Raw genomic sequence first — 20,274 nt, forward strand, 5'->3', positions numbered from 1 at the left:
CAGCAAGAGGGCACAGCAGCCCCCCTGGCTCTCCAGGGACCTAGCAGACCTCCTGAGGCTAAAAAGAAAGGCCTACAAAGGATGGAGGATGGGAGTCACCTCCAAGGAGGATTATTCTGCATTGGCCCGGTCCTGTAGGGAGCAGACCAGGAAAGCCAAGGCTGCAACTGAACTCCAACTAGCTTTGAGCATCAAGGACAATAAAAAGTCCTTTTTCAGATATGTGGGGAGCCGGAGGAAAAGCAGGGGCAACATTGGACCCCTGCTGAACCAGATGGGGCAACTGACAACTGACGCCCAGGAAAAAGCCAACCTATTAAATAGGTACTTTGCGTCAGTCTTTCATCAGCCCCATGGGACGCCCATGCCTGCTACAGGGCCGGTAAGTCCGGGTGAGGGTGATCCCCTGCCCTCCATTGATGCTGACTTCGTGAAGGAACATCTTGAGAAGCTGGATACCTTCAAGTCAGCTGGCCCTGACAATCTTCACCCCAGGGTACTCAAGGAGCTGGCGAGCATCATAGCCCAGCCTCTAGCGCGGATCTTTGAAAACTCTTGGCGCTCTGGTGTAGTGCCCAAAGACTGGAAGAAGACCAATGTGGTGCCTATCTTCAAGAAAGGGAGGAAAGTGGATCTGGCTAACTATAGGCCTATTAGCCTGACTTCTATCCCGGGGAAGATCTTAGAAAAGTTTATTAAAGAGGCCATCCTGAATGGACTGGCCGACGCCAACATCTTAAGGGATAGCCAGCACGGGTTTGTTGCGGGTAGGTCTTGCTTGACCAATCTCATTTCCTTCTACGACCAGGTGATCTATCACCTGGACAAGGGAGAAGAGATTGATGTCATATATCTTGACTTCAAAAAAGCCTTCGATCTGGTTTCCCATGATCACCTCTTGGAGAAACTGGCCAATTGTCGCCTTGGGTCCTCCACGATCCACTGGCTGGAAAATTGGCTCCGGGGTCGGACCCAGAGGGTAGTAATTGATGGAAGTCACTCATCGTGGTGTCCTGTGACCAGTGGGGTCCCCCAGGGCTCTGTCCTTGGACCCACACTGTTCAACATCTTCATTAATGATGTGGACACTGGAGTCAGAAGCGGACTGGCCAAGTTCGCCAATGACACCAAACTTTGGGGCAAAGCATCCACACCAGAAGACAGGCGGGTGATCCAGGCTGACCTGGACAGGCTCAGCAAGTGGGCGGACGAGAATCTGATGGTGTTCAACGCCGATAAATGCAAGGTTCTCCACCTTGGGAAGAAAAACCTGCAGCATCCTTATAGGCTCGGCAGTGCTATGTTGGCTAGCACTATGGAAGAAAGAGACTTGGGGGTCATCATTGACCACAAGATGAACATGAGCCTGCAGTGCGATGCTGCGGCTAGTAAAGCGACCAAAACGCTGGCTTGCATCCATAGATGCTTCTCAAGCAAATCCCGGGACGTCATTCTCGCCTTGTTCTCGGCCTTGGTGAGGCCGCAGCTGGAGTACTGCGTCCAGTTTTGGGCTCCACAATTCAAAAAGGATGTGGAGAAGCTTGAGAGAGTCCAGAGAAGAGCCACGTGCATGATCAGAGGTCAGGGAAGCAGACCCTATGATGACAGGCTGAGAGCCCTGGGGCTCTTTAGCCTGGAAAAGCGCAGGCTCCGGGGTGATCTGATGGCCACCTACAAGTTTATCAGGGGTGACCACCAGTATCTGGGGGAACGTTTGTTCACCAGAGCGCCCCAAGGGATGACGACTAGGTCGAATGTTCATAAACTACTACAAGACCGTTTCAGGCTGGACATAAGGAAGAATTTCTTTACTGTCCGAGCCCCTAAGGTCTGGAACAGCCTGCCACCGGAGGTGGTTCAAGCGCCTACATTGAACACCTTCAAGAGCAAACTGGATGCTTATCTTGCTGGGATCCTATGACCCCAGCTGACTTCCTGCCCTTTGGGCAGGGGGCTGGACTCGATGATCTTCCGAGGTCCCTTCCAGCCCTAATGTCTATGAAATCTATGAAATCATTGTCAGTCTTACATTAGCTTCTGTTAGAAACCACAAATGACTCCAGGAGCTGTCCACAGACTCCCAGAGGATGGGAATATATTTGAGACAGAAAAAAAAGGATAGTGGGAGGGAACAGACAGGCTGGAATAAGTACGAAGAGAATGGGGAGCAGTGTAGCTCGGGGTGGAGCAATCGCACTCCTGCTGTGAAGCCACTGGGTGGGACAGACTAAATGATTTCAGCCCCTGTGTTCAGTGGTAGGTAAGATGAGTGAACATCTCCCATCATGAATGACTTTGTGCAACCCTGATAGTATTTGGGCCATGCAGTCCAAGAAATTTGCCAAAGGACTGATTCCAAATGAAGGGGTGAAGGACTGGCTTGACAGAGTCTCTGTGTCTGCATGTGTGAGAGAAGCACCCAACATCGCACAGAAGCAGATGGAAAAGGCAGGAAAGATGCAAAGAGTCAGAGACATCCTCACAGCATAACTCAGAAAAGTCAAGGGAAAGATATTTTTTAAGTAAAGTGCTGCCTGGCAAGAGGCATGAACCCAAAAACAAAGGAACTGTCTTGGATTCCTGCTGTAGTCAGAAAAACCAGGCTTTACATACATCCTCATTAGTAAGCTGGGTTTAATTTTTTTTAATTGAACAAATTATCAGCTCCTTTTCCTTAACAGAAACAAACCATAACAACCTCCCCCCCCCCCCCAAAAAAAGAAAAATCCTAAGTGCTTTTGTTAAAAGTAGCAAGAATTGAAAAAGGAAAGAGGTAGAAGGAAATCTAGAAAAATGATATGAAGTGGAAAACAGTCTGAGAAACAATATGGTGGCATATGTGGCTGTGGAAAGGGGAAAAAGTAGACAGCAGACTTGAAATGGGAGAATAATAAAAACACATCAACAAAGGCAATTTTAGCAGTGTTTACACAGTGAAATGCCTATATGCCAAATGATAAACAACAATAAAAAATGGAAGCAAAGGTGCTCTTGGAACAGGGGAGAATCAGAAACTTGCTTCAGGTTGCAGCTCTCACTGGTTATCCAACACAACTGGTTCATGCTATTCCTCCGCCTCTTCCTTATTTGTTGCACAGAACTGGACTTGTGAATCAGACTGGCAGTCAGATGCAGACAAGGATCATGTTCTGTATCTGACTGCAGCAAATACCTTGTCCATGGCTTAGGCTCCAGTTGCCTGGGGGACAATGTCCCACACTGGTAGGCTGTAGCCTGGCATCAGCAATAAATGCTTTTGTCCTCTCCCATCTGGACTACATTGAGACAGTGTATCTGGCAAGCAGCATCAGCCCCCAGAAAACCCTGCCACATGCAGAATATGGCAGCGTGTCTCTCCTGCCACGCCGGCCACTGCGAGTTGGTCAAACCTGTGCTGTGCATTCACCAGTAGCTGCCCATAGAGCTTCAAATCAAGTTCAAAGTCTCAGCAACAGTGTGAACCTACAACACCTGAAAACTTACCCAAAGAACTAAAGAAAGGAGAAAGAGTGACCCACACGAGGGATACCTATTGTGTCTCTAAATGCAGTCCTAGAAGGCAGGGAGATAATGTAGCAATAACAGCGGCACAGACCCTGCACAGTACAGACAAATGGACCCTCTTTGCCCTGCTTCATTCTGACCCTACTTCCAACTTCCCTGTGGCCCAGGGCAGTAGTTCTCATGCCCTGCTTCCCCCAGACCTCACCTGCTGTTCCATAGCCCGCTGCCAGCCCGCTTCCTCTATTCCTCCCTCCCTCCTACCCCCAGGTACAACCTAACAGCCCTCTCCCTGCCCCTGGCTGCTCTAGGCATGCTAGATGCAGCACAGGAAGCTGCAGAACTGTAGGCACAAGGCTGCACCTGGACAATTGTCTCCACCTTTCAACAGACCCTCATCAGCACTGACCACCAACAGCACCAACAAGGCCACCATCAGCACGGCACTAAAGCAGCTCTGCTGCTGGTCATGGCAAAGCCTGTGTGCAGAGAGAAGCTCAGTGCCAGGAATGTTTTGTAGAAGGGAAGGAAGTGGAAGTCAGCTGCCCTCATGGCCCACCTGCCATGCCATCAACCCACAATCCAGCTGAGAACTGCTGGTCTGGGGGGAAAGTGCAGGGGACCACAACCCAGAGACCATCAACTCACATTTTGCTGCTCCAGCTGCTGATTGCGTCTTTCTCCACTCACATCATTGTGTACTCCACTGAGAGGTTACACGGGCCCACTTACAACAGAGATAGGAATAGAACCCATCCCTCCGATTCAGCAGGACAAAGCTTCTGGCTTTTAGCCACTGTGCCTCTTGGGAAGATGCTTCTGGATGTCTGTGCTTAGCTTTGCAACCTGTAAAATGGGACTTCTGTACATTTCTGTTCTAGGTGATATGCATCCTTCAGTGCCTGAGCCACAGGGCTTGCCACCTCCCTGCTGTACCAGTGAATGTAGTTATTCCTTTAACTTCAGTGGTGCAAATGCTGGTGCTGATGGTTCTGGTTCAAATCCTCGTGGGTTCCCTGGCCTGGGAAATGGTACCAGTTTCCTTTTCTCAAACTCCAGCGAGTTACATAAAGGTCAAGTGGAGGTATAGCAGCACAGCTCCACATCCAGGGTGGCCATTCGGCACCTGGGGCAGTGTTGGCTCCTGCCATGCTGACTGTGGTAGTGCAATCAGCTGCCACTGCAGTAACATTTGTGCCTTGTATGAAGGTGGCGCCAAGGCTGCTGCTCTCATTACCCCTCACCCCAGCTATGCTACTGAAGTCGAGCTTTGTTAAAAAGAATGATGCTGAAGCTGCAAAGCAAAACCCCCCAAAGCCAGGACACGCCATAATGAAAGCAGTCAGTATAAGCTTATTTTAGCTGCCCTGGCCCTATGAATTACAATACAGCTTTTAGCAACACAGTGACAAGATAGGTCATTTTCATCACTGCAGGACTCCTTCCTCCATCACTGCACAGGATAGGGAAACTGAGACAGGTAGGTAATATGCCAGGGGGCCACTCAGCATTCCTGTGGCAGAGCCAGGGCTGGATCTCAGGGTCCCTTGGGGCTCAGTTGAAGATGTCTGAGAATCCCAGCACTGAAACAATCTGACATGGGCAAAGAGCCTGAATATTCAATGAAGAAAATTTTCAGGGCTGCAAGCAGCTTTCAGCTTGTTGGATGATTGCCTGGTAGCATGTGTGGGATGTGCCGATGTTTGTGCTGGAACTAAAGCCTGGAGCTTTCTGGTTAATGGGTTTTGTCCCTCTGCTCAGGTTCAGACTGGTCACTACATTTGGTATCAGGAAGGAATTTCACCCCATGATCAGAGTGGCATGGACTGTGGGGTTTTTGCCTTTCTCTGTAGCTGGAGGCATGGCCCTCTTCCTTGGATCTCTGGAGTGCATGTAACAACCCTTGCAATAGCAGGACATGAGCAGTACCTCATACCTCCACTTTACCTGTGGCAAGTTAGAGTGCTCCTGGTGTCTTTAGGCAATACGCCTTGTCACTGTGCAACAGGGTTGTTTGCGGAGTGTAAGGAACAGGTTAGATGCATGGGATGGTTTAGGCAGGGATGATTCTGCCTCAAGTAAAGGATTGGACTAGATGACCCCTGGAAGTCCCTTGCAGCCCTGCTTCCTATGATTCTATACTTTTTCAACGCCTTAAATAAAACACAGCAGGCATTTTAGAGAGAAGAAACAGTGACATCAGCTAACCCAGGCCACCACATACCTGAAACTCCAAAGCCGATGATCAGTGCAATCACTGCTGCGAGAATTAGGATGACGGTGATCGTGCTGTTTAAAAAAAGAAAGGATGTGAGAGACTATTTCACAGCTTTCTCCCCTCCACCTCCCACACCTGCAGGGTGGGGAGCTGTAGGGCTAAAGTGAGATACGTTGGCAGAGCTGAGGTAGCAGCAAGCTGGGTTGGTCGGTTCTGAGGTGCATTAGTAGAGCTCTTGGGGGTATTCAGGCCTAGACCGTTCCACCAGGAAAGGCAGCCATAATCCACTTGCTAACAGTGTTTCTAGTGGCCAATGTGAGTGGCAGCACTGTAAGCGGGGTCCATTCACATCCCTGCAACAGTCTGTTCCAGTGCCTCTGGTCTTGTTCTAGCAATGCAACCCTGCCAGCACCATTCTGCCATAGACAGAGCAAAGCATGTTTTGTTGTAGGCCTGTGTGAAACCACTGCTCAAACCAATGTGCATGCACAACCCTACGAAGCACAGCCCAGTTTTGCTGGGTTGTTACACAGCAAGTAGCATGGTGGAGGATTGAGCACTGTCAGTCTCTTGCTTCCGGTCTCATGCTGAAAAGCCATATGTGTGTCACACTCAAGAGCTACACCCCCTAACCCTCCGAGTTCAACCAATTTTGCACGCTTACCTAGTTCAGACTCTCTTAGTACATGGCTGGGAGATCATCAAGAAAAACCCAGCATGCTGGTGAGGCTGATGAGGCCTCCAGCAGCACATTTATCACATGGTTAACACAAGTCATGCAATAAATTGCAACATGCTGTCATCGTCGCTGTCCTTGTCAGGTGATACTGATGAAGTCGCAGGGACTGCAGTCTCAGCAAAAGTCCACACATGCCACACATGCAAGCAATTTAGGACACAATAAAATGGCAAGCCACCAACAAAGATGCTGCACATTTAATGGCTCCCCAATACAGGGCTCCCTGCATTCTCATACCTTTAAAGGTGTGCTGTGCAGCCCAGCATGGGAGAACTGGTTCCTTGATGCTGGAGTGCATGATGGGCCTTTCAACTTGCTGGTACACAGACCTTCAAAGTCACAGACTCCCCACATGCTGGCAAGTTGAAAAAGCACTGTGTGACATCAGGGACCAGGTTCCCAATGCTGGGCTCTCTGCCCACTGGCAATTGTACAATTGGGGGCTGAAGAAAGTTATCCCTGATCTCAAAAATCCCACATTCTTCCATGCATGTCTGGCATGGCAAGACCCCTAATTTTGGGGATCCAGGATAAGATCCCTCAGCTCCCATTACATAGCTAAATTATCATCTGCCAGGTGCCTGAGACACTGCACCAAAAGCCTGTCTGCTTTATCTGTCCAGTCTCACCACCAGCTACAGAGTCCAGCCTAGTCCCTCAATTAGCTACGTGCCATGCAGAGGGGAACCGGAAAAACCAGGCTCTTGACAGTCTTATCCCAGATACCCGAGAGGTCAAGTTTTCACTGCTGAGAACCAGAGCCAGAGGGCACTATCCAGTTGGCCAGTCTCTCCCGAGTAGTGTGGGAGGTCATAGGTCAGAAAAGAGGAGGAGGGGAATGGGCATTGCAAAAGTCCTGCCCTTGCTCACATGGCTTTCCTAGATCACTCTCTTCTTTCTCTCCTTATCTCAGTCCTTATACCCAGCAGGAAGCACTAATGACACGGTCGCCCTCAGACAGTCTGGTATGTGTCAGGGTTTCAAAATAAGAGAATGTGTTGAAATTCTACAATACTTCAATGCCATCTTACTGCAAACTGCAAAATGGGGTCCCACCCACCCCTTCTCTCCCATGCCATGGGTGCAGACCCAGGGACCTGGATCCATAGACAGGTGGTCTGGCCCCTGCTTTGCTCGATGCTTTGATTCTAATAAGTACTTGACAGCAACATTGACCCTCACACACCCAAGGACTCCTAAAGTCCTACAGTTGCTAATCCAGGACATCCTTACTTCTGAAGGGAAGTAAGAGAAAACCTGTACTAACTCACTGTGTGTTGAGACTCTGCAGAAAGTTACCAATTGCCAGCAGCAATTTTCCCTGAAGAGCCAAGAAGAGGTGACTGTGTGCATTTCTGGCTGCTTTGCCTATGAGCAATCTCTCTACTTTGCCCTCAGAGGCCAGTGTAAGGCTGGGCAAATCTGTCTTTTTCTCCTTTGGGACAATGCCCCTAACTGACCTCACAAGCTCTTTTGTAGCTACATACACACAGCTGAGGCCTTCTGGGAGGGCTGGCATCTACTGTCAGTCATTTGCATGCTATTGTGGAGTGTGGTTACTTGCCCATGATTACTGTAGCCCTCCCACCAGGGGGTTTCAAGAGGGGAAATAGTACTGGTCAGGCAGCTATATTGGCAGAATTTCAACTGTCATGATTCCTCCTTCCCTTTCCTCCCCAGGCCCCTCTTCACCAGTGTCCCATGCTCCTATAAAACTTCCTCTGAAATGACATGGTACGGAGGCGGCTATGGCTTGAAGGCTCAGGACAGTCACGTTGTTCAAAGCCAAATGTCTTTAGGCCCACGCCGGGTCCCTTTGGGAAGTTTGCCGTGGGACTGGAGATTGTGCCTGATGATGGAGAACCTCAAACGATTCAGAGCTGGGGTCTAAGGTGATCAAGTACTATAATAGCTGTTTGCTTATTCAAATTAGAGCTGCATCATCTCTGCATTTTACTTTCCTTCCATCAAGATGCCCTATATCCCTGCTTCTGTTCACCCTCCCCTGGGCCCTGGCTCCTCGGTGTTCATTCATTCATTCTTCACATTAGAGAAGACTTCAGCAGCCATTTCACTGCTTCAGGCTTCTGGCAAGTCAGAAGACTCATTTAACTCTGTACTCCCTCTTCAATCCTGCTGGGAGTCTTCAGTGCCTGACAAGTAACCCTCAGCTCTGTAAGGCCAACTCTTTTGCTTTCCTTTGTTTCCCTTGCTGGGGGAGAGGAAGTTATGACATATGATGACTCCCCCTCATCCCATTGCCAGATTGGCTCTTTGCCATGTTAGACAGACACTTGATTGGGATGGTTTAGATACGGATGATCCTGACTTGAGCAAGGGGTTGGACTAGATGACCTCCTCAGGTCCCTTCCAGGGACCTAGGTTTCTATGATTCTATGACTCACCTCCTTCTACATTCACTGTGTACAGAAAGGGAGCTGGGGCTCTGAGCTGCAGATATGTGAGTATCTCTTCAAAAGAAAAAGACAAACCAATTGCTTGAGTTTCAGCCAGCATCCAGCCCCCAATGGCTCCAAGCAGTCATGTCCCTGAATAACGTGATCAAAGGATTCTGACTGTTATTTACAGGCCAAAGAGCTCCAACAGATTCCAGCTGTTTACCTCTGGGTTGTTTGTAGGGTGGGTGGAGGGACTGACCTGTCACCAAGGAAGGGAGTTGGTTTTCTGTAATTGTTTTCCTGGCAGATATGTAAAACCTCTGTTGATATGTTACTGGAATGTGAAAAATATAGACATAGCTATACCATGGCGTCACCTGGATCAAGTAAAAGACTTGAGTCAGACATACTAAAAAATAAATAAAGGCAGCATTCAAAACACCACCCAATTTCAGGTAGTCAAATTTCTGTGTGATGGTTTCAGATGACTCTTTTACAGGTCAGAAAAAAATGTCCTCAGATTTCATCATGTCCCTCCATGTATTTCACTGAATAATGAACCAGGATTATCACATGATTTTCCATCCTCTTCTCAAGGTTCAGTCATTGACCAGGGCTAAAAACAGGAGGTTGGACTAGATGAACCTTAGCCTGGTGGTTCAATGACAGGGTTAGAGCTGGGTTGGCAGCTCTAGACAGCCAGACAAGATGGACCATTGTTCTGACCCAGGCCAATGTTAGGTGTTGGGACATTAGATTGAGAATACCATCCAGCACCTGGGGCCAATGGTTTGATCTGGTGTGAGGACTGACAGACTAGCTACAGTGGCTGGACTGGAATAGAAATCAAACTAAAAGATTTGTATATTTACAGTGGTAAAGCTACAATGAGTGTTTCTGAACACAGTGTACCACTAGAGAGGTTTTTAAGTCAAATATTTATAGAAAGAAGTCTAGATCTTTAAATCAAATTGCATGTCTTTCCTAAAGACAGGGTCCAGTTAAATCCTGGGTAAGATACAGGAATGACTAGGTGAAATTCCACAGCCTGCATTACATAAGAGGTCAGACAAGAGGAATCAAATGGCTTCTTTTGCCTTAAAACCTATGTAAGACCAAGGGAATCATCACTGGGTGTTTTGGCACCAATTTTAACACCGCCTTAATTAACAACATGCATGTTGCTGAAAATCCCTGTCTCCCTAACAGGCAGAAAGTCAACTCTACAGCACCATACTCAAGGCAGTCTTCCAGCCATCTCTGGTGAATTCTTTCAGCATTCAGACACTATTCCTGCAAGTCCTTACCCCTGTAACTATGAAGATCCTATCATGTCAAGAGTTACATTCTGGAGTCAAGTATTTTCATAAGGGCTGGAAGAAATTAACTTTGCTGTGGACATACTAAATTAACAAAATCCACTTTATTGGTGCAATGACTATAGCAGTCTCAGACGCCAGTCATTCTTTTACCATTGTTAAAAATAGGACTTTGAATAATCTGTATTATACATACACAGATATCTCTAATTAATTCAATGGTACTACTACTTGCATACTGTTTTGACTCCTCCCTTCTTATCCATGTTATGAAGTGTTTCAAGCGGATGGATCACCTTCTGAAGCGGAAATGTATTTTTGGCGCATATCCATGTTGGAATGATGGACTCCAGAGCCTCATTTGTTTACTCAGAAAATTATGGTCTGATCTGTGTATTAGGAAAAATATTTCTTGTAAGCTCATTGCTGACACCATTTTTATCTGATAGCTTCCACAGCTGGGATATTCATTTTTGAAAATATTCAAAACTGACTATGAATGAAAACCATAAACTAAGTTTTGTAAGTTTTTGAAGTGTAGTAGTGACTGTAGAGAGATTTCTCTTTTTTCAGGAGTGTTTTCTGCCTTGTATGAGAATCAAACATCTTCAAGTCTACCAGGTCTTGATGTGATATGATGTGGTGCGGTGCTCAGACCATGCCCAGTCCAGCGTTACAAACAACATGCATCATGTTCCAGAGCCATATACTTCTTGAAATGGAAGGTCTCTTTTGTCCCAGGGTGGCCCACTCCTTATCATTCAAGGCCCCCACAGCTTGAGCCCATGAGGATAGGCAACTCTCGCTTCAGGCCTACCTCACAGCAGAAACCTTGAAGACTCAGGCTGAGTGAATCCAGCTCCCACACTGGCCCTTTAAGGGTCACCCTTGGCACCAAAGCTCACCAAAGCCAATAACCAGTCATTGGGCCAAGTTGTGGTTTTTACTTATGTGTATGGCAGGTGGAGTCTGAGCATGTGACCATCTACGTCCTCAAACCCCACCAACTACTGTGAGGAATATCAGGAACCCACACCCATGATCTCTGCCAAGACTTTGCCCACCCAGTACTGATGTCACATCATCAAAACCTTCAGCCCCCAAAGAGTCTCTAGACCACTTCATGACAGTGACCTTCCTACATGTACATTGTGATTTGAAATAGCCAGCTCAGCTGGTGAGACCACCAACCACTTGCTCAAGATCCAACAAGTTCAACTAAAGGTCATGATTACCTTCCTCAACAGTCTGGGACCTCTGGGCCCAGGGAATAGCATGCATGAAGCATCTCCAGTTGTGCCTAAGAAGACAAAAGATAAAGCCATTCTGCCCAGGACTTTGACTACTATTCTCAGTACCTTAGTCTCAGCTCTACAGTTACCTCAGCTGTCCTGAAGAAAGCTACAGGGTCCAAATATCTGCACCCCACCTCTGCTGATAGAGAAGGTTGAAAACTAGGGCTGCTTATGCACATATTCATTTGCATTTAAATAAGAATGCTCTAGCTTTGCCTCACTGTCACATTTGTACCTGGCTTTTGAGTACAGGTCAGGCATAGCTGAGACTAATTCCCTCTTTTACCTCTCCACTTGCCTGAAGTTGGGAATATTTAGAGGTCAGGGGATATACAAGACTCAGATCCAAGGTTTGGATAGGTGTCTCTGAGCTAAGCAAGGGACAGGACAGGCCTCACTCACCCATTCAGCTAAGGCAGAGGACAGACATGTCACTGCTACAATCTTAACACATCATTTCACTTTGGTGCTCAGGGAGTGCACACAGTGCCTCTCACTGCTCACCATCCAGCTCTGTCACCCTTGCCCGCACTGATCAGTCCCTCACTCCAGGAACCATCTGGATGAAATCGGCAGCCGTGGGGATCAATTGAAGAGTCAGGTGGCGCTCAGTGTGTGCCAAGGAATCCCACTTTCAGGACTCAACAACCAAACCCTCTGGATGATCCAAGATGGTAACTCCCACCCTAGCCAGTGTAGCCTGATGCCCTAAACACTCCTGGGTGATGATCCAGGCTGAATGTGGCAAGTCCCTCTGAGCCAGGCACTTACCCTCTTTTGCTGCGTTAGCACCTTCTTCCCCCATTAGCTACTTTGGCTTCTCTGGAGTTAATCCAGAAGTGAAATCTTTGCTGAGGCTGAGCAGCAGCACAATCCAGGCCTTTGTGACTCACTGAACCTGCCTGTACCATGAAGATAACATTGACCTGCCACACAATGATGTTGTGAGGATTAATTAAGGCTAGACTGTGATGGTATGTACATCCTCAAGCAATGGGCATCTGGACTAAGCTAAGGCTAGCCTTGGAGGCATAAGTGACTCATCCATATGCCACCCTGCCCTCTTATCCATCCTTCCCTGCTTCCTCCTTGCTCTCAGGGGATAATAATTCACTCCTGTCCCCTGCCTGCAGTAAACTGTGACCCATCTTTAAGAGCTGAGTCAGCTTCTCTAGCCAGAGTTGGAGGCAGGAGGGCAGGTGTGGAAAATTGTTCTCTGTTCCTTCCCCAGTTATCTGCTGTGGGGAGGGAATTAGGAGACAAATACTCCTTTGCCCAGAGACCCAAGGTCTGGGCAGCCCTGCACAGGACAGGTAGTCTGGATCTAGCTCTATCTTACTTGGTTAAAACCAAATCCATTGGAGTGGATCTTACCTTTGTCTCAGCCTTAAGGAAGGGCTAGCATGCGGTTGAAGGTTTTGTCCTCCTTTTAAGCCTCCTGGCTCTGAGGAGCATCACAATTAATTAATGCTACATGTGAATCACTTGAAGCCACAGAAACACATACTGCCTTCTCCAGTGGCTCAAGTGAGCAAAAAGAACTGATAAAACAAACTACTTGTGAGTTGTGGCCAAAAGATTCAAAATGTTGGTTGTCTCAGTTTTGGGTCCCTACCCTGAGATGTGCCTTTAAGGGGACTTGATTTTCAGAAAGGAATCCTCTGTAAAACTAGCCGGTCCCCTTAGGGAATGCTCAGCTGGGTATCCTAGAATCACTAGTTACTTATAAAGTTTTGTTCTGGGATCTTTTACCCTTCCATAACTCATCTGGAATCCCCTGGTGAGGTGTGACCTACCACAGGGTGACCACAGGTTGTTATATTGCTCCTTGATATGTTTTGCAGCAACTCAAGTTTTAAAGAAAACAGCACAGTAGTCCATTTCAAATATAATCTTTCCTATTGAATTTAAACAGATTTGTGGCAATCATGAGTCCAGTGCACTGAGGAACCTCAGATCGTCTCAGCAGTTCATTTTCATTCTCCTTTCTCTATTGACTGCAGAGCCCTAAATGAGGGAACTTCCAGTTTCCATGAATCATCAGGGCCATCCCCTGTTTCTTCTGCTGCTTCAGTTAAATGTTACTGTCCAGACAAGACAGATATTCAGCCAATGCAAAAATTGTGATCATCTGAAAGAATTGAGTGGTGGGAATTAATTTGTCACACCCATCAGCTACTGCTGCTCTGACAAAACCAGTCAGGCTTGTTGCAGATGGTCAGTCAGGAGGACCACATATCTAAGAGTAACAGAACTACTTGCTACCTATATTCTAAATGCAAAGAAAATAAAGGGCCCATTTAACATTTATAATACATGTCATTAGATCTCATGATACTGTATTGCCATTTTCACAGCTTACTAAGAAATTGGTGCACTCTGCCAGGAGCATCATGGCAAGGCACTTTACAGTACAACGATTACCATATTTACTTGAATCTAAAGCAAGAATTTGGGGGGGAGGGGGAGGGCGCGAGACAGGGGACCCTGTCATCTTAGAGTCAAGTACAGGCCAGGCAAGCAACTGCTGTGGCTCCAGACAGGGCCAGGGTGGATCATGCAGCACATAGGGGGTGCATGGGGGTGCATGGTGGAGAGGGAGCATGGAGGAAAGGAAAGTTGGGGGATTGCAGGGGAAGGGACATGCAAAATAAGCAGGTAAGCAATAAGCAGGTAAGAAATAAGGGGCCCCTTGGGATTCAGAGCTGGGGGGCAGCAAAGGCACCAGTCACAGGGCTCAAGTGCCTATATACTAATGCTAGGAGCAAGGGACTAGCATTAGTATATGAACTAGCACTCCTGCTTGCAGAAAACACGTATGACTTAGTAGGGCTAACAGAAACCTGGTGGGATTCGTCCCACGACTGGGCGGTACATATTGAGGGTTATAGGCTGTACAGAAAGGACAGGGTGGGGAAGAAAGGGGGAGGGGTTGCACTCTATGTCAATGAGCAATATACATCGACCCTCATCAAGACGGAATTGAAGGATGAGGAAGTAGAAGGATTGTGGGTTAGGTTACATGGGGGGCAAGGAGAAAGGGATTTGGTGGTAGGGGTCTGCTACAGACCCCCACACCAAGGGGAAGAACTAGATTCGGGGCTCCTGAGGCAACTCTCGGAGACCATAAAAGCTAAGGAGGCAGTAGTCATGGGGGACCTAAACTACCTAGACATCTGCTGGGAGACGCAGACAGCAGAGTCCCACCGTTCACGCAGGTTTCTATCCTGTGTACAGGACCTCCACCTGTCACAGGAGGTACACGGTCCCACTAGGGGGAATGCCTTACTGGATCTGGTATTGGCAACGGGGGATGACATGGTAGGGGACCTACAGATCGGTGGCCATCTGGGGGACAGTGATCACTTAATAATAGAATTCTTCATAAGACGTCGAGTGGGTAAGGTAACTAGTAGGGTGAAAGTGCTAGACTTTAGGAAAGCTGATTTCAATGAACTCAGGCAATTAGTCAAGGATGCACTGCAGAGTAGGAGTTTTGAAGTGATGGGAGCCCAAGAAGGGTGGCTGTGCCTTAAGGAAATGATCCTTCGGGCACAAAGGGAGACAATCCCGATGCGAGGAAAAAGAGGGAAAGGGGCCGAGAGGCTTCCTTGGCTGACCAGAGAAATCCAGGGCAGCCTACAAAAAGGGGGGCCCCCCTACCAAAAGGGGGGCATATAAAAAGTGGAAACAGGGAGAGATTACCAAAGAGGAGTATACCTCCTCTGCTCACGCTTGTAGGGAGGCAGTTAGATGGGCCAAAGTTACCATGGAGCTGAGGATTGCATCCCAAGTAAAGGATAACAAGAAATTGTTTTTTAGATATATAGGGAGTAAAAGGAAGGCCCAGGGAGGAACAGGACCCCTGCTAAATGGGCAGAAGCAATTGGTGACGGACAGGGAGGACAAGGCTGAACTCCTCAACGAGTTCTTTGCCTCAGTGTTCCTAAGTGAGGGGCAGGATAAGGCTCTCACTGGGATTGTAGAGAGGCAGCAGCAAAGCACCAGACTACCATGCATAGACCCTGAGATGGTGCAGAGTCACTTGGAAGAACTGGATGCCTTTAAGTCGGCAGGCCCGGATGAGCTCCATCCGAGGGTACTGAAGGCACTGGCTGACGTCATTGCACAGCCACTGGAGGGAATATTTGAACGCTTGTGGTGCACGGGCCAAGTCCCGGAGGACTGGAAAAGGGCCAATGTGGTCCCCATTTTCAAGAAGGGGAGGAAGGAGGACCCGGGCAACTATAGGCCAGTCAGTCTCACCTCCATCCTTGGCAAAGTCTTTGAAAAAATTATCAAGGCTCACATTTGCGAGAGCCTGGCAGGACAAATTATGCTGAGGGGAAACCAGCATGGGTTCGTAGCAGGCAGATCATGCCTGACTAATCTAGTCTCTTTTTATGACCAGGTTACGAAACGCCTGGACACAGGAGGAGGGGTGGATGTCGTATACTTAGACTTCAGGAAGGCCTTCGATACGGTATCCCACCCCATACTGGTGAACAAGTTAAGAGGCTGTGACTTAGATGACTACACAGTCCGGTGGGTGGCGAATTGGCTGGAGGGTCGCACCCAGAGAGTCGTGGTGGATGGGTTGGTATCGACCTGGAAGGGTGTGGGCAGTGGGGTCCCACAGGGCTTGGTCCTTGGACTGATACTCTTTAATGTCTTCATCAGCGACTTGGACGAGGGAGTGAAGTGTACTCTGTCCAAGTTTCTGGATGACACACAGCTGTGGGGAGAAGTGGACACGCCGGAGGGCAGGGAACAGCTGCAAGCAGACCTGGACAGGTTGGACAAGTGGGCAGAAAACAACGGAATGCAATTCAACAAGGAGAAATGCAAAGTGCTGCACCTAGGGAGGAAAAATGTCCAGCATACCTACTGCCTAGGAAATGACCTGCTTGATGGAACGGAAGCGGAAAGGGATCTTGGGGTCCTAACGGACTCCAAGATGAACATGAGTCGGCAGCGTGACGAAGCCATCAGAAAAGCCAATGGCACTTTATCGTGCATCAGCACATGCATGACGAATAGATCCAAGGAGGTGATACTTCCCCTCTATCGGGCGCTGGTCAGACCACAGTTGGAGTACTGTGTGCAATTCTGGGCACCGCACTTCAAGAGGGATGCAGGTAACCTGGAGAGGGTCCAGAGAAGGGCCACTCATATGGTTAAGGGCTTGCAGACCAAGCCCTACGAGGAGAGACTAGAGAACCTGGACCTCTTCAGCCTCCGCAAGAGAAGGTTGAGAGGCGACCTTGTGGCTGCCTGTAAGTTCATCACAGGGGCACAGAAGGGAATTGGTGAGGTTTTATTCACCAAGGCCCCCCATGGGTTACAAGAAACAATGGCCATAAGCTAGCAGAGAGCAGATTTAGATTGAACATTAGGAAGAACTTCTTCCCAGTTAGAGTGGCCAAGGTCTGGAACGGGCTCCCAGGGGAGGTGGTGCTCTCCCCTACCCTGTGGGTCTTCAAGAGGAGGTTGGATATGCATCTAGCTGGGGTCATCTAGACCCAGCACTCTTTCCTGCCCATGCAGGGGGTCAGACTCGATGATCTATTGAGGTCCCTTCCGACCCTAACATCTATGAATCTATGAATCTATGAAAAGAAGGGGATTGTGGGGAAGGGGTGTAGGGGTAGGGTCTCATGGAGCATGGGGAAAGGGTGCAGGGGAAGGTAAGGACAGAGCATGGAGAGCATAGTGCTGGGGCAAATGTGTGAGAAAGGGTGTGCAGTATGGGGAACACAGGGAAAGGGTGCACAAGTGTGGGGAGAGCACAGGTGAAGGGATGTGCTGAGCAAGCTGAGTGTGCGGAAAGGGCATGGGGAAAGGGACGCAGAGTATGGGGGAAGTGGAATGTGCAGTGAGAGAAGCTTAGGGAAGGTGTGCAGGGAAGGGGCATCCAGTGTAAGGGGAGCACAGAGAAAGGGACACACAGAGCAGGGGGAGTGCAGGGAAGGGGTATGTGGAGCTGTGGGGCAGCTGCTGCAGCTCTGACCTCAACTGCAACCCCAACCCCAACTGGGGTTGGAAGCTGGAGGCTGAAGCCAGAGCCAACACTACTGCCTGCCCTGCAGGGTGCTCCACACCCCCAGCAGAGACAGAGCAGGACCAGCTGCAAATGTAAGGGTGAGGGGGGCAGGCACAAGACGGGGACAAGTGGTAGGATGGGAAAGGCACTGGGGGGGATGAGGGACAGGCTTGTGGAGGGGGTGGGGAACTAGTGGCAAGTTGGGGGCAAGAGCATGGAACAAGGTGCTGGCCTCCTAGCTGCTGCTTTCTCTGCCACTACTTTCCCTGTGGCAGTGGTGGGAGGGATGACTTTAAGACAGCCCTCCAATAACTAGATTCTAGACATGCCAAATTAGAACAAATTTATAATTTTCCATGTCTAGAATCTAATAATTGAGGGGTCGTCTTAAATTCAAAGTCGTCTTGGATTTGGGTGAATACAGTATTTATTATTACTACTTAGCACAGGAGAGAACCCTGTGCCTCATTTAAAGAATAAAGGAAGGTGCAGAAAGTATAACAAGAAGAAAGGGGTTTCATTCTCCCACACATGGCATTCTGCTGCTGCAGCTCATTCAAAAGACCTTAGTACCAGTCTGATCATTCCTAAAACCTCAACAGAAGAGATACCAGCATAGCTCTGCCACTGCGCCTTTATCCTATCTGAGAGCCCACAGCAAGGGAGATGGAGAAAGTTGGGGGTGGTTTCGTGACACTGGCACCTGGTCATTAGAAACCAGCCTGTGTCCTCCAGCTCATTTGACATGGAGTCCACCAACCAGCAACCTGGTGGAAACTGTTTCAGTGACTCCTGACCTGGAGACCAGGTGCCCCACACAGGAGAGACCATGTGTTATTTTAATTTTGGCTTCACCAACACAGCCAAAAGAAGACCAAATTATTTAACAAAGAGATGCTATCATTTTCCTCCCCTTCCAGCTCCTAATCTGTGCAGCTGTTATGTAGGAGTGAACAGGTGTGCTGCAAGTAAGACACTATACATGGCACATTCATAGGCTCTAAATTGCCTTCTACAGTGTCTTAGGCTGGCGGAGCTTTGCCCAGATCTTGCGCGCTGACAGTTGACATTCAGAGCTTTTCCATAGTCATTCACATTCTTGTAGCTGCATGCGGGTCAGAGATATTACAATCCAGATGTGTGGACTTCACTGGGAACTGTTCTTCACTGTTGCTGTAATGGGTAACTAGCATTAGGGTTCTAGGAGCATGCATGTACCAGTTTAAGCCACAGAGTCTATTGCTTATAAATGCTAAGCTAGTTGTCTGCATACTTTCCAAACTTAAGCCCAGTAAGCATGGTATTGAGTCAAACAGCAAATAATTTCCCTCTCAAAAGTAGAACAGCCAAAAATGCCAGAGGAGCCCACACCTCTGTGCATATAGTAATTCCCTTCCATGTCTCCAAAAGCAGATAAAGACTGTACCGTACCTCCAGAAAATGACCTGACCCTGGGAAGCCATGGTAACAGGATCACTTCAGGCAGCACTTCAGACTGCGCTGGGTGCTGGAAAAACCAATGCAGTATGCAGACCTGCCTCCTTCCCTGTGAGATGCATTCTTCAGGGTGCTCTGCTTAAATAGCTTGACTACGCAAAGGAGTGGTGACTCCCAGTACTGCAAGCTGAGGTATGAGGAAGCCATGGGGACGCAAGCAAGTTTCCCACCAGGCATGGTAAACAGCAGTAAGGCTCATGTTAGTCGTCACTAAATGAGGGCAGTGCTGACCCCTGTATTAAGGTTGCTCAATGATTGCAATTATGAACACATTTTCAACATGCTGATGTGTCTTTTTAGAGTCCCAGTGCCTCCACAATCTGCACCATGGGTCTGACATGACAGTGGGGCAATCCTGGGGCCTGAAAGGGGTTTTTAGCTGTCTTAATGCAACTCTGGTCAGCCCTTTCCTTTTTTGTGTCCTTCTGACAAGGTATTTAGCAGAATTTGCAGATTCATTGGAATCTGACAGGCTGCACCATCCGTGCTTCTGCTTTGGCCTTGAATTTGCAACCTCTGGGCTGTCAACTGTGCACCTTAGCCCCCACCCAAGTCAGTGATGGCCCTATTGCAAGCTTTTCAAATATCACCATGAGAGGTCTTCATTGCAGTCAACAGGGTTATTGTCTTAGGGATACTCCCCTAAGCTTTTGTGGCTTTCTCACAGACCTGAGCCGACCCAGAACATTCTCCCCAGTTTCTGTCGTGCTGAAGCAGTACATGGATCGCTAAGATCCATAGGTTTAATCATAGGAAGGGTGGACTGGACAAGTACTCCTTTAGTTGGCTGACTCCCTGAACTCCTCCACCAGCCATGATTGTAACCTGCTATCCCATAAGGGCTTCCACCCCCTCCATCTCCCTGCTGTAAAACTACCCAGCTCTTTCAGCTGCTACCCCCTGCTTAATTTGCCAGTTGTAGCCTCCTCCCTCTCCTCCCCAACCGCAGCCCTGCCCCACACTCCTTTGAGTTCCCTAGCCCAGTGTTTCTCAGCCTGTGGGTCATGACCCAAAAGTGGGTCACAGGAATATATGAAAGGGTTGCGAACTTGAAAAACGGATTCTCCTTTAAAGGAGAAAAACGTGGGACGCCGTGGCTTTTCCCTTGCAGGGTGGCAGAGCTCCAGCCTGCAAGGGGCTGCTTGGGGTGGTGCATGCCCCACATATACCCCCCCACCCCACACACCCACTCTGTGCCCCACACACTGTGGGGCTGGGAACAGTGGGTTGGTAGTGAGGGGTGCTCGGTCAGGACTGGTTATC

The 20,274-nt window shown here is 48.6% G+C and overlaps 1 protein-coding gene across 1 annotated transcript in view; it reads right to left on the reverse strand.

The window, feature by feature from the left end:
• VTCN1 (V-set domain containing T cell activation inhibitor 1) overlaps positions 1-19,915 on the reverse strand; it is a 31,229-nt gene extending 11,314 nt beyond the window's left edge. Inside the window, exons 1-2 of the mRNA XM_019476526.2 lie at positions 18,946-19,915; positions 5,726-5,790 (exon numbers count right to left, since the gene is read on the reverse strand). Of these exons, the coding sequence (XP_019332071.1) occupies positions 5,726-5,790; positions 18,946-18,977 (97 nt within the window). The 5' untranslated portion in view covers positions 18,978-19,915. The remainder of the gene's footprint in view (positions 1-5,725; positions 5,791-18,945) is intronic.
• Between the last annotated feature and the right edge of the window lie 359 nt (positions 19,916-20,274).

The sequence above is a fragment of the Alligator mississippiensis genome, chromosome 1 (assembly GCF_030867095.1).
Source record: "Alligator mississippiensis isolate rAllMis1 chromosome 1, rAllMis1, whole genome shotgun sequence".
Lineage (NCBI taxonomy): Eukaryota > Metazoa > Chordata > Crocodylia > Alligatoridae > Alligator > Alligator mississippiensis.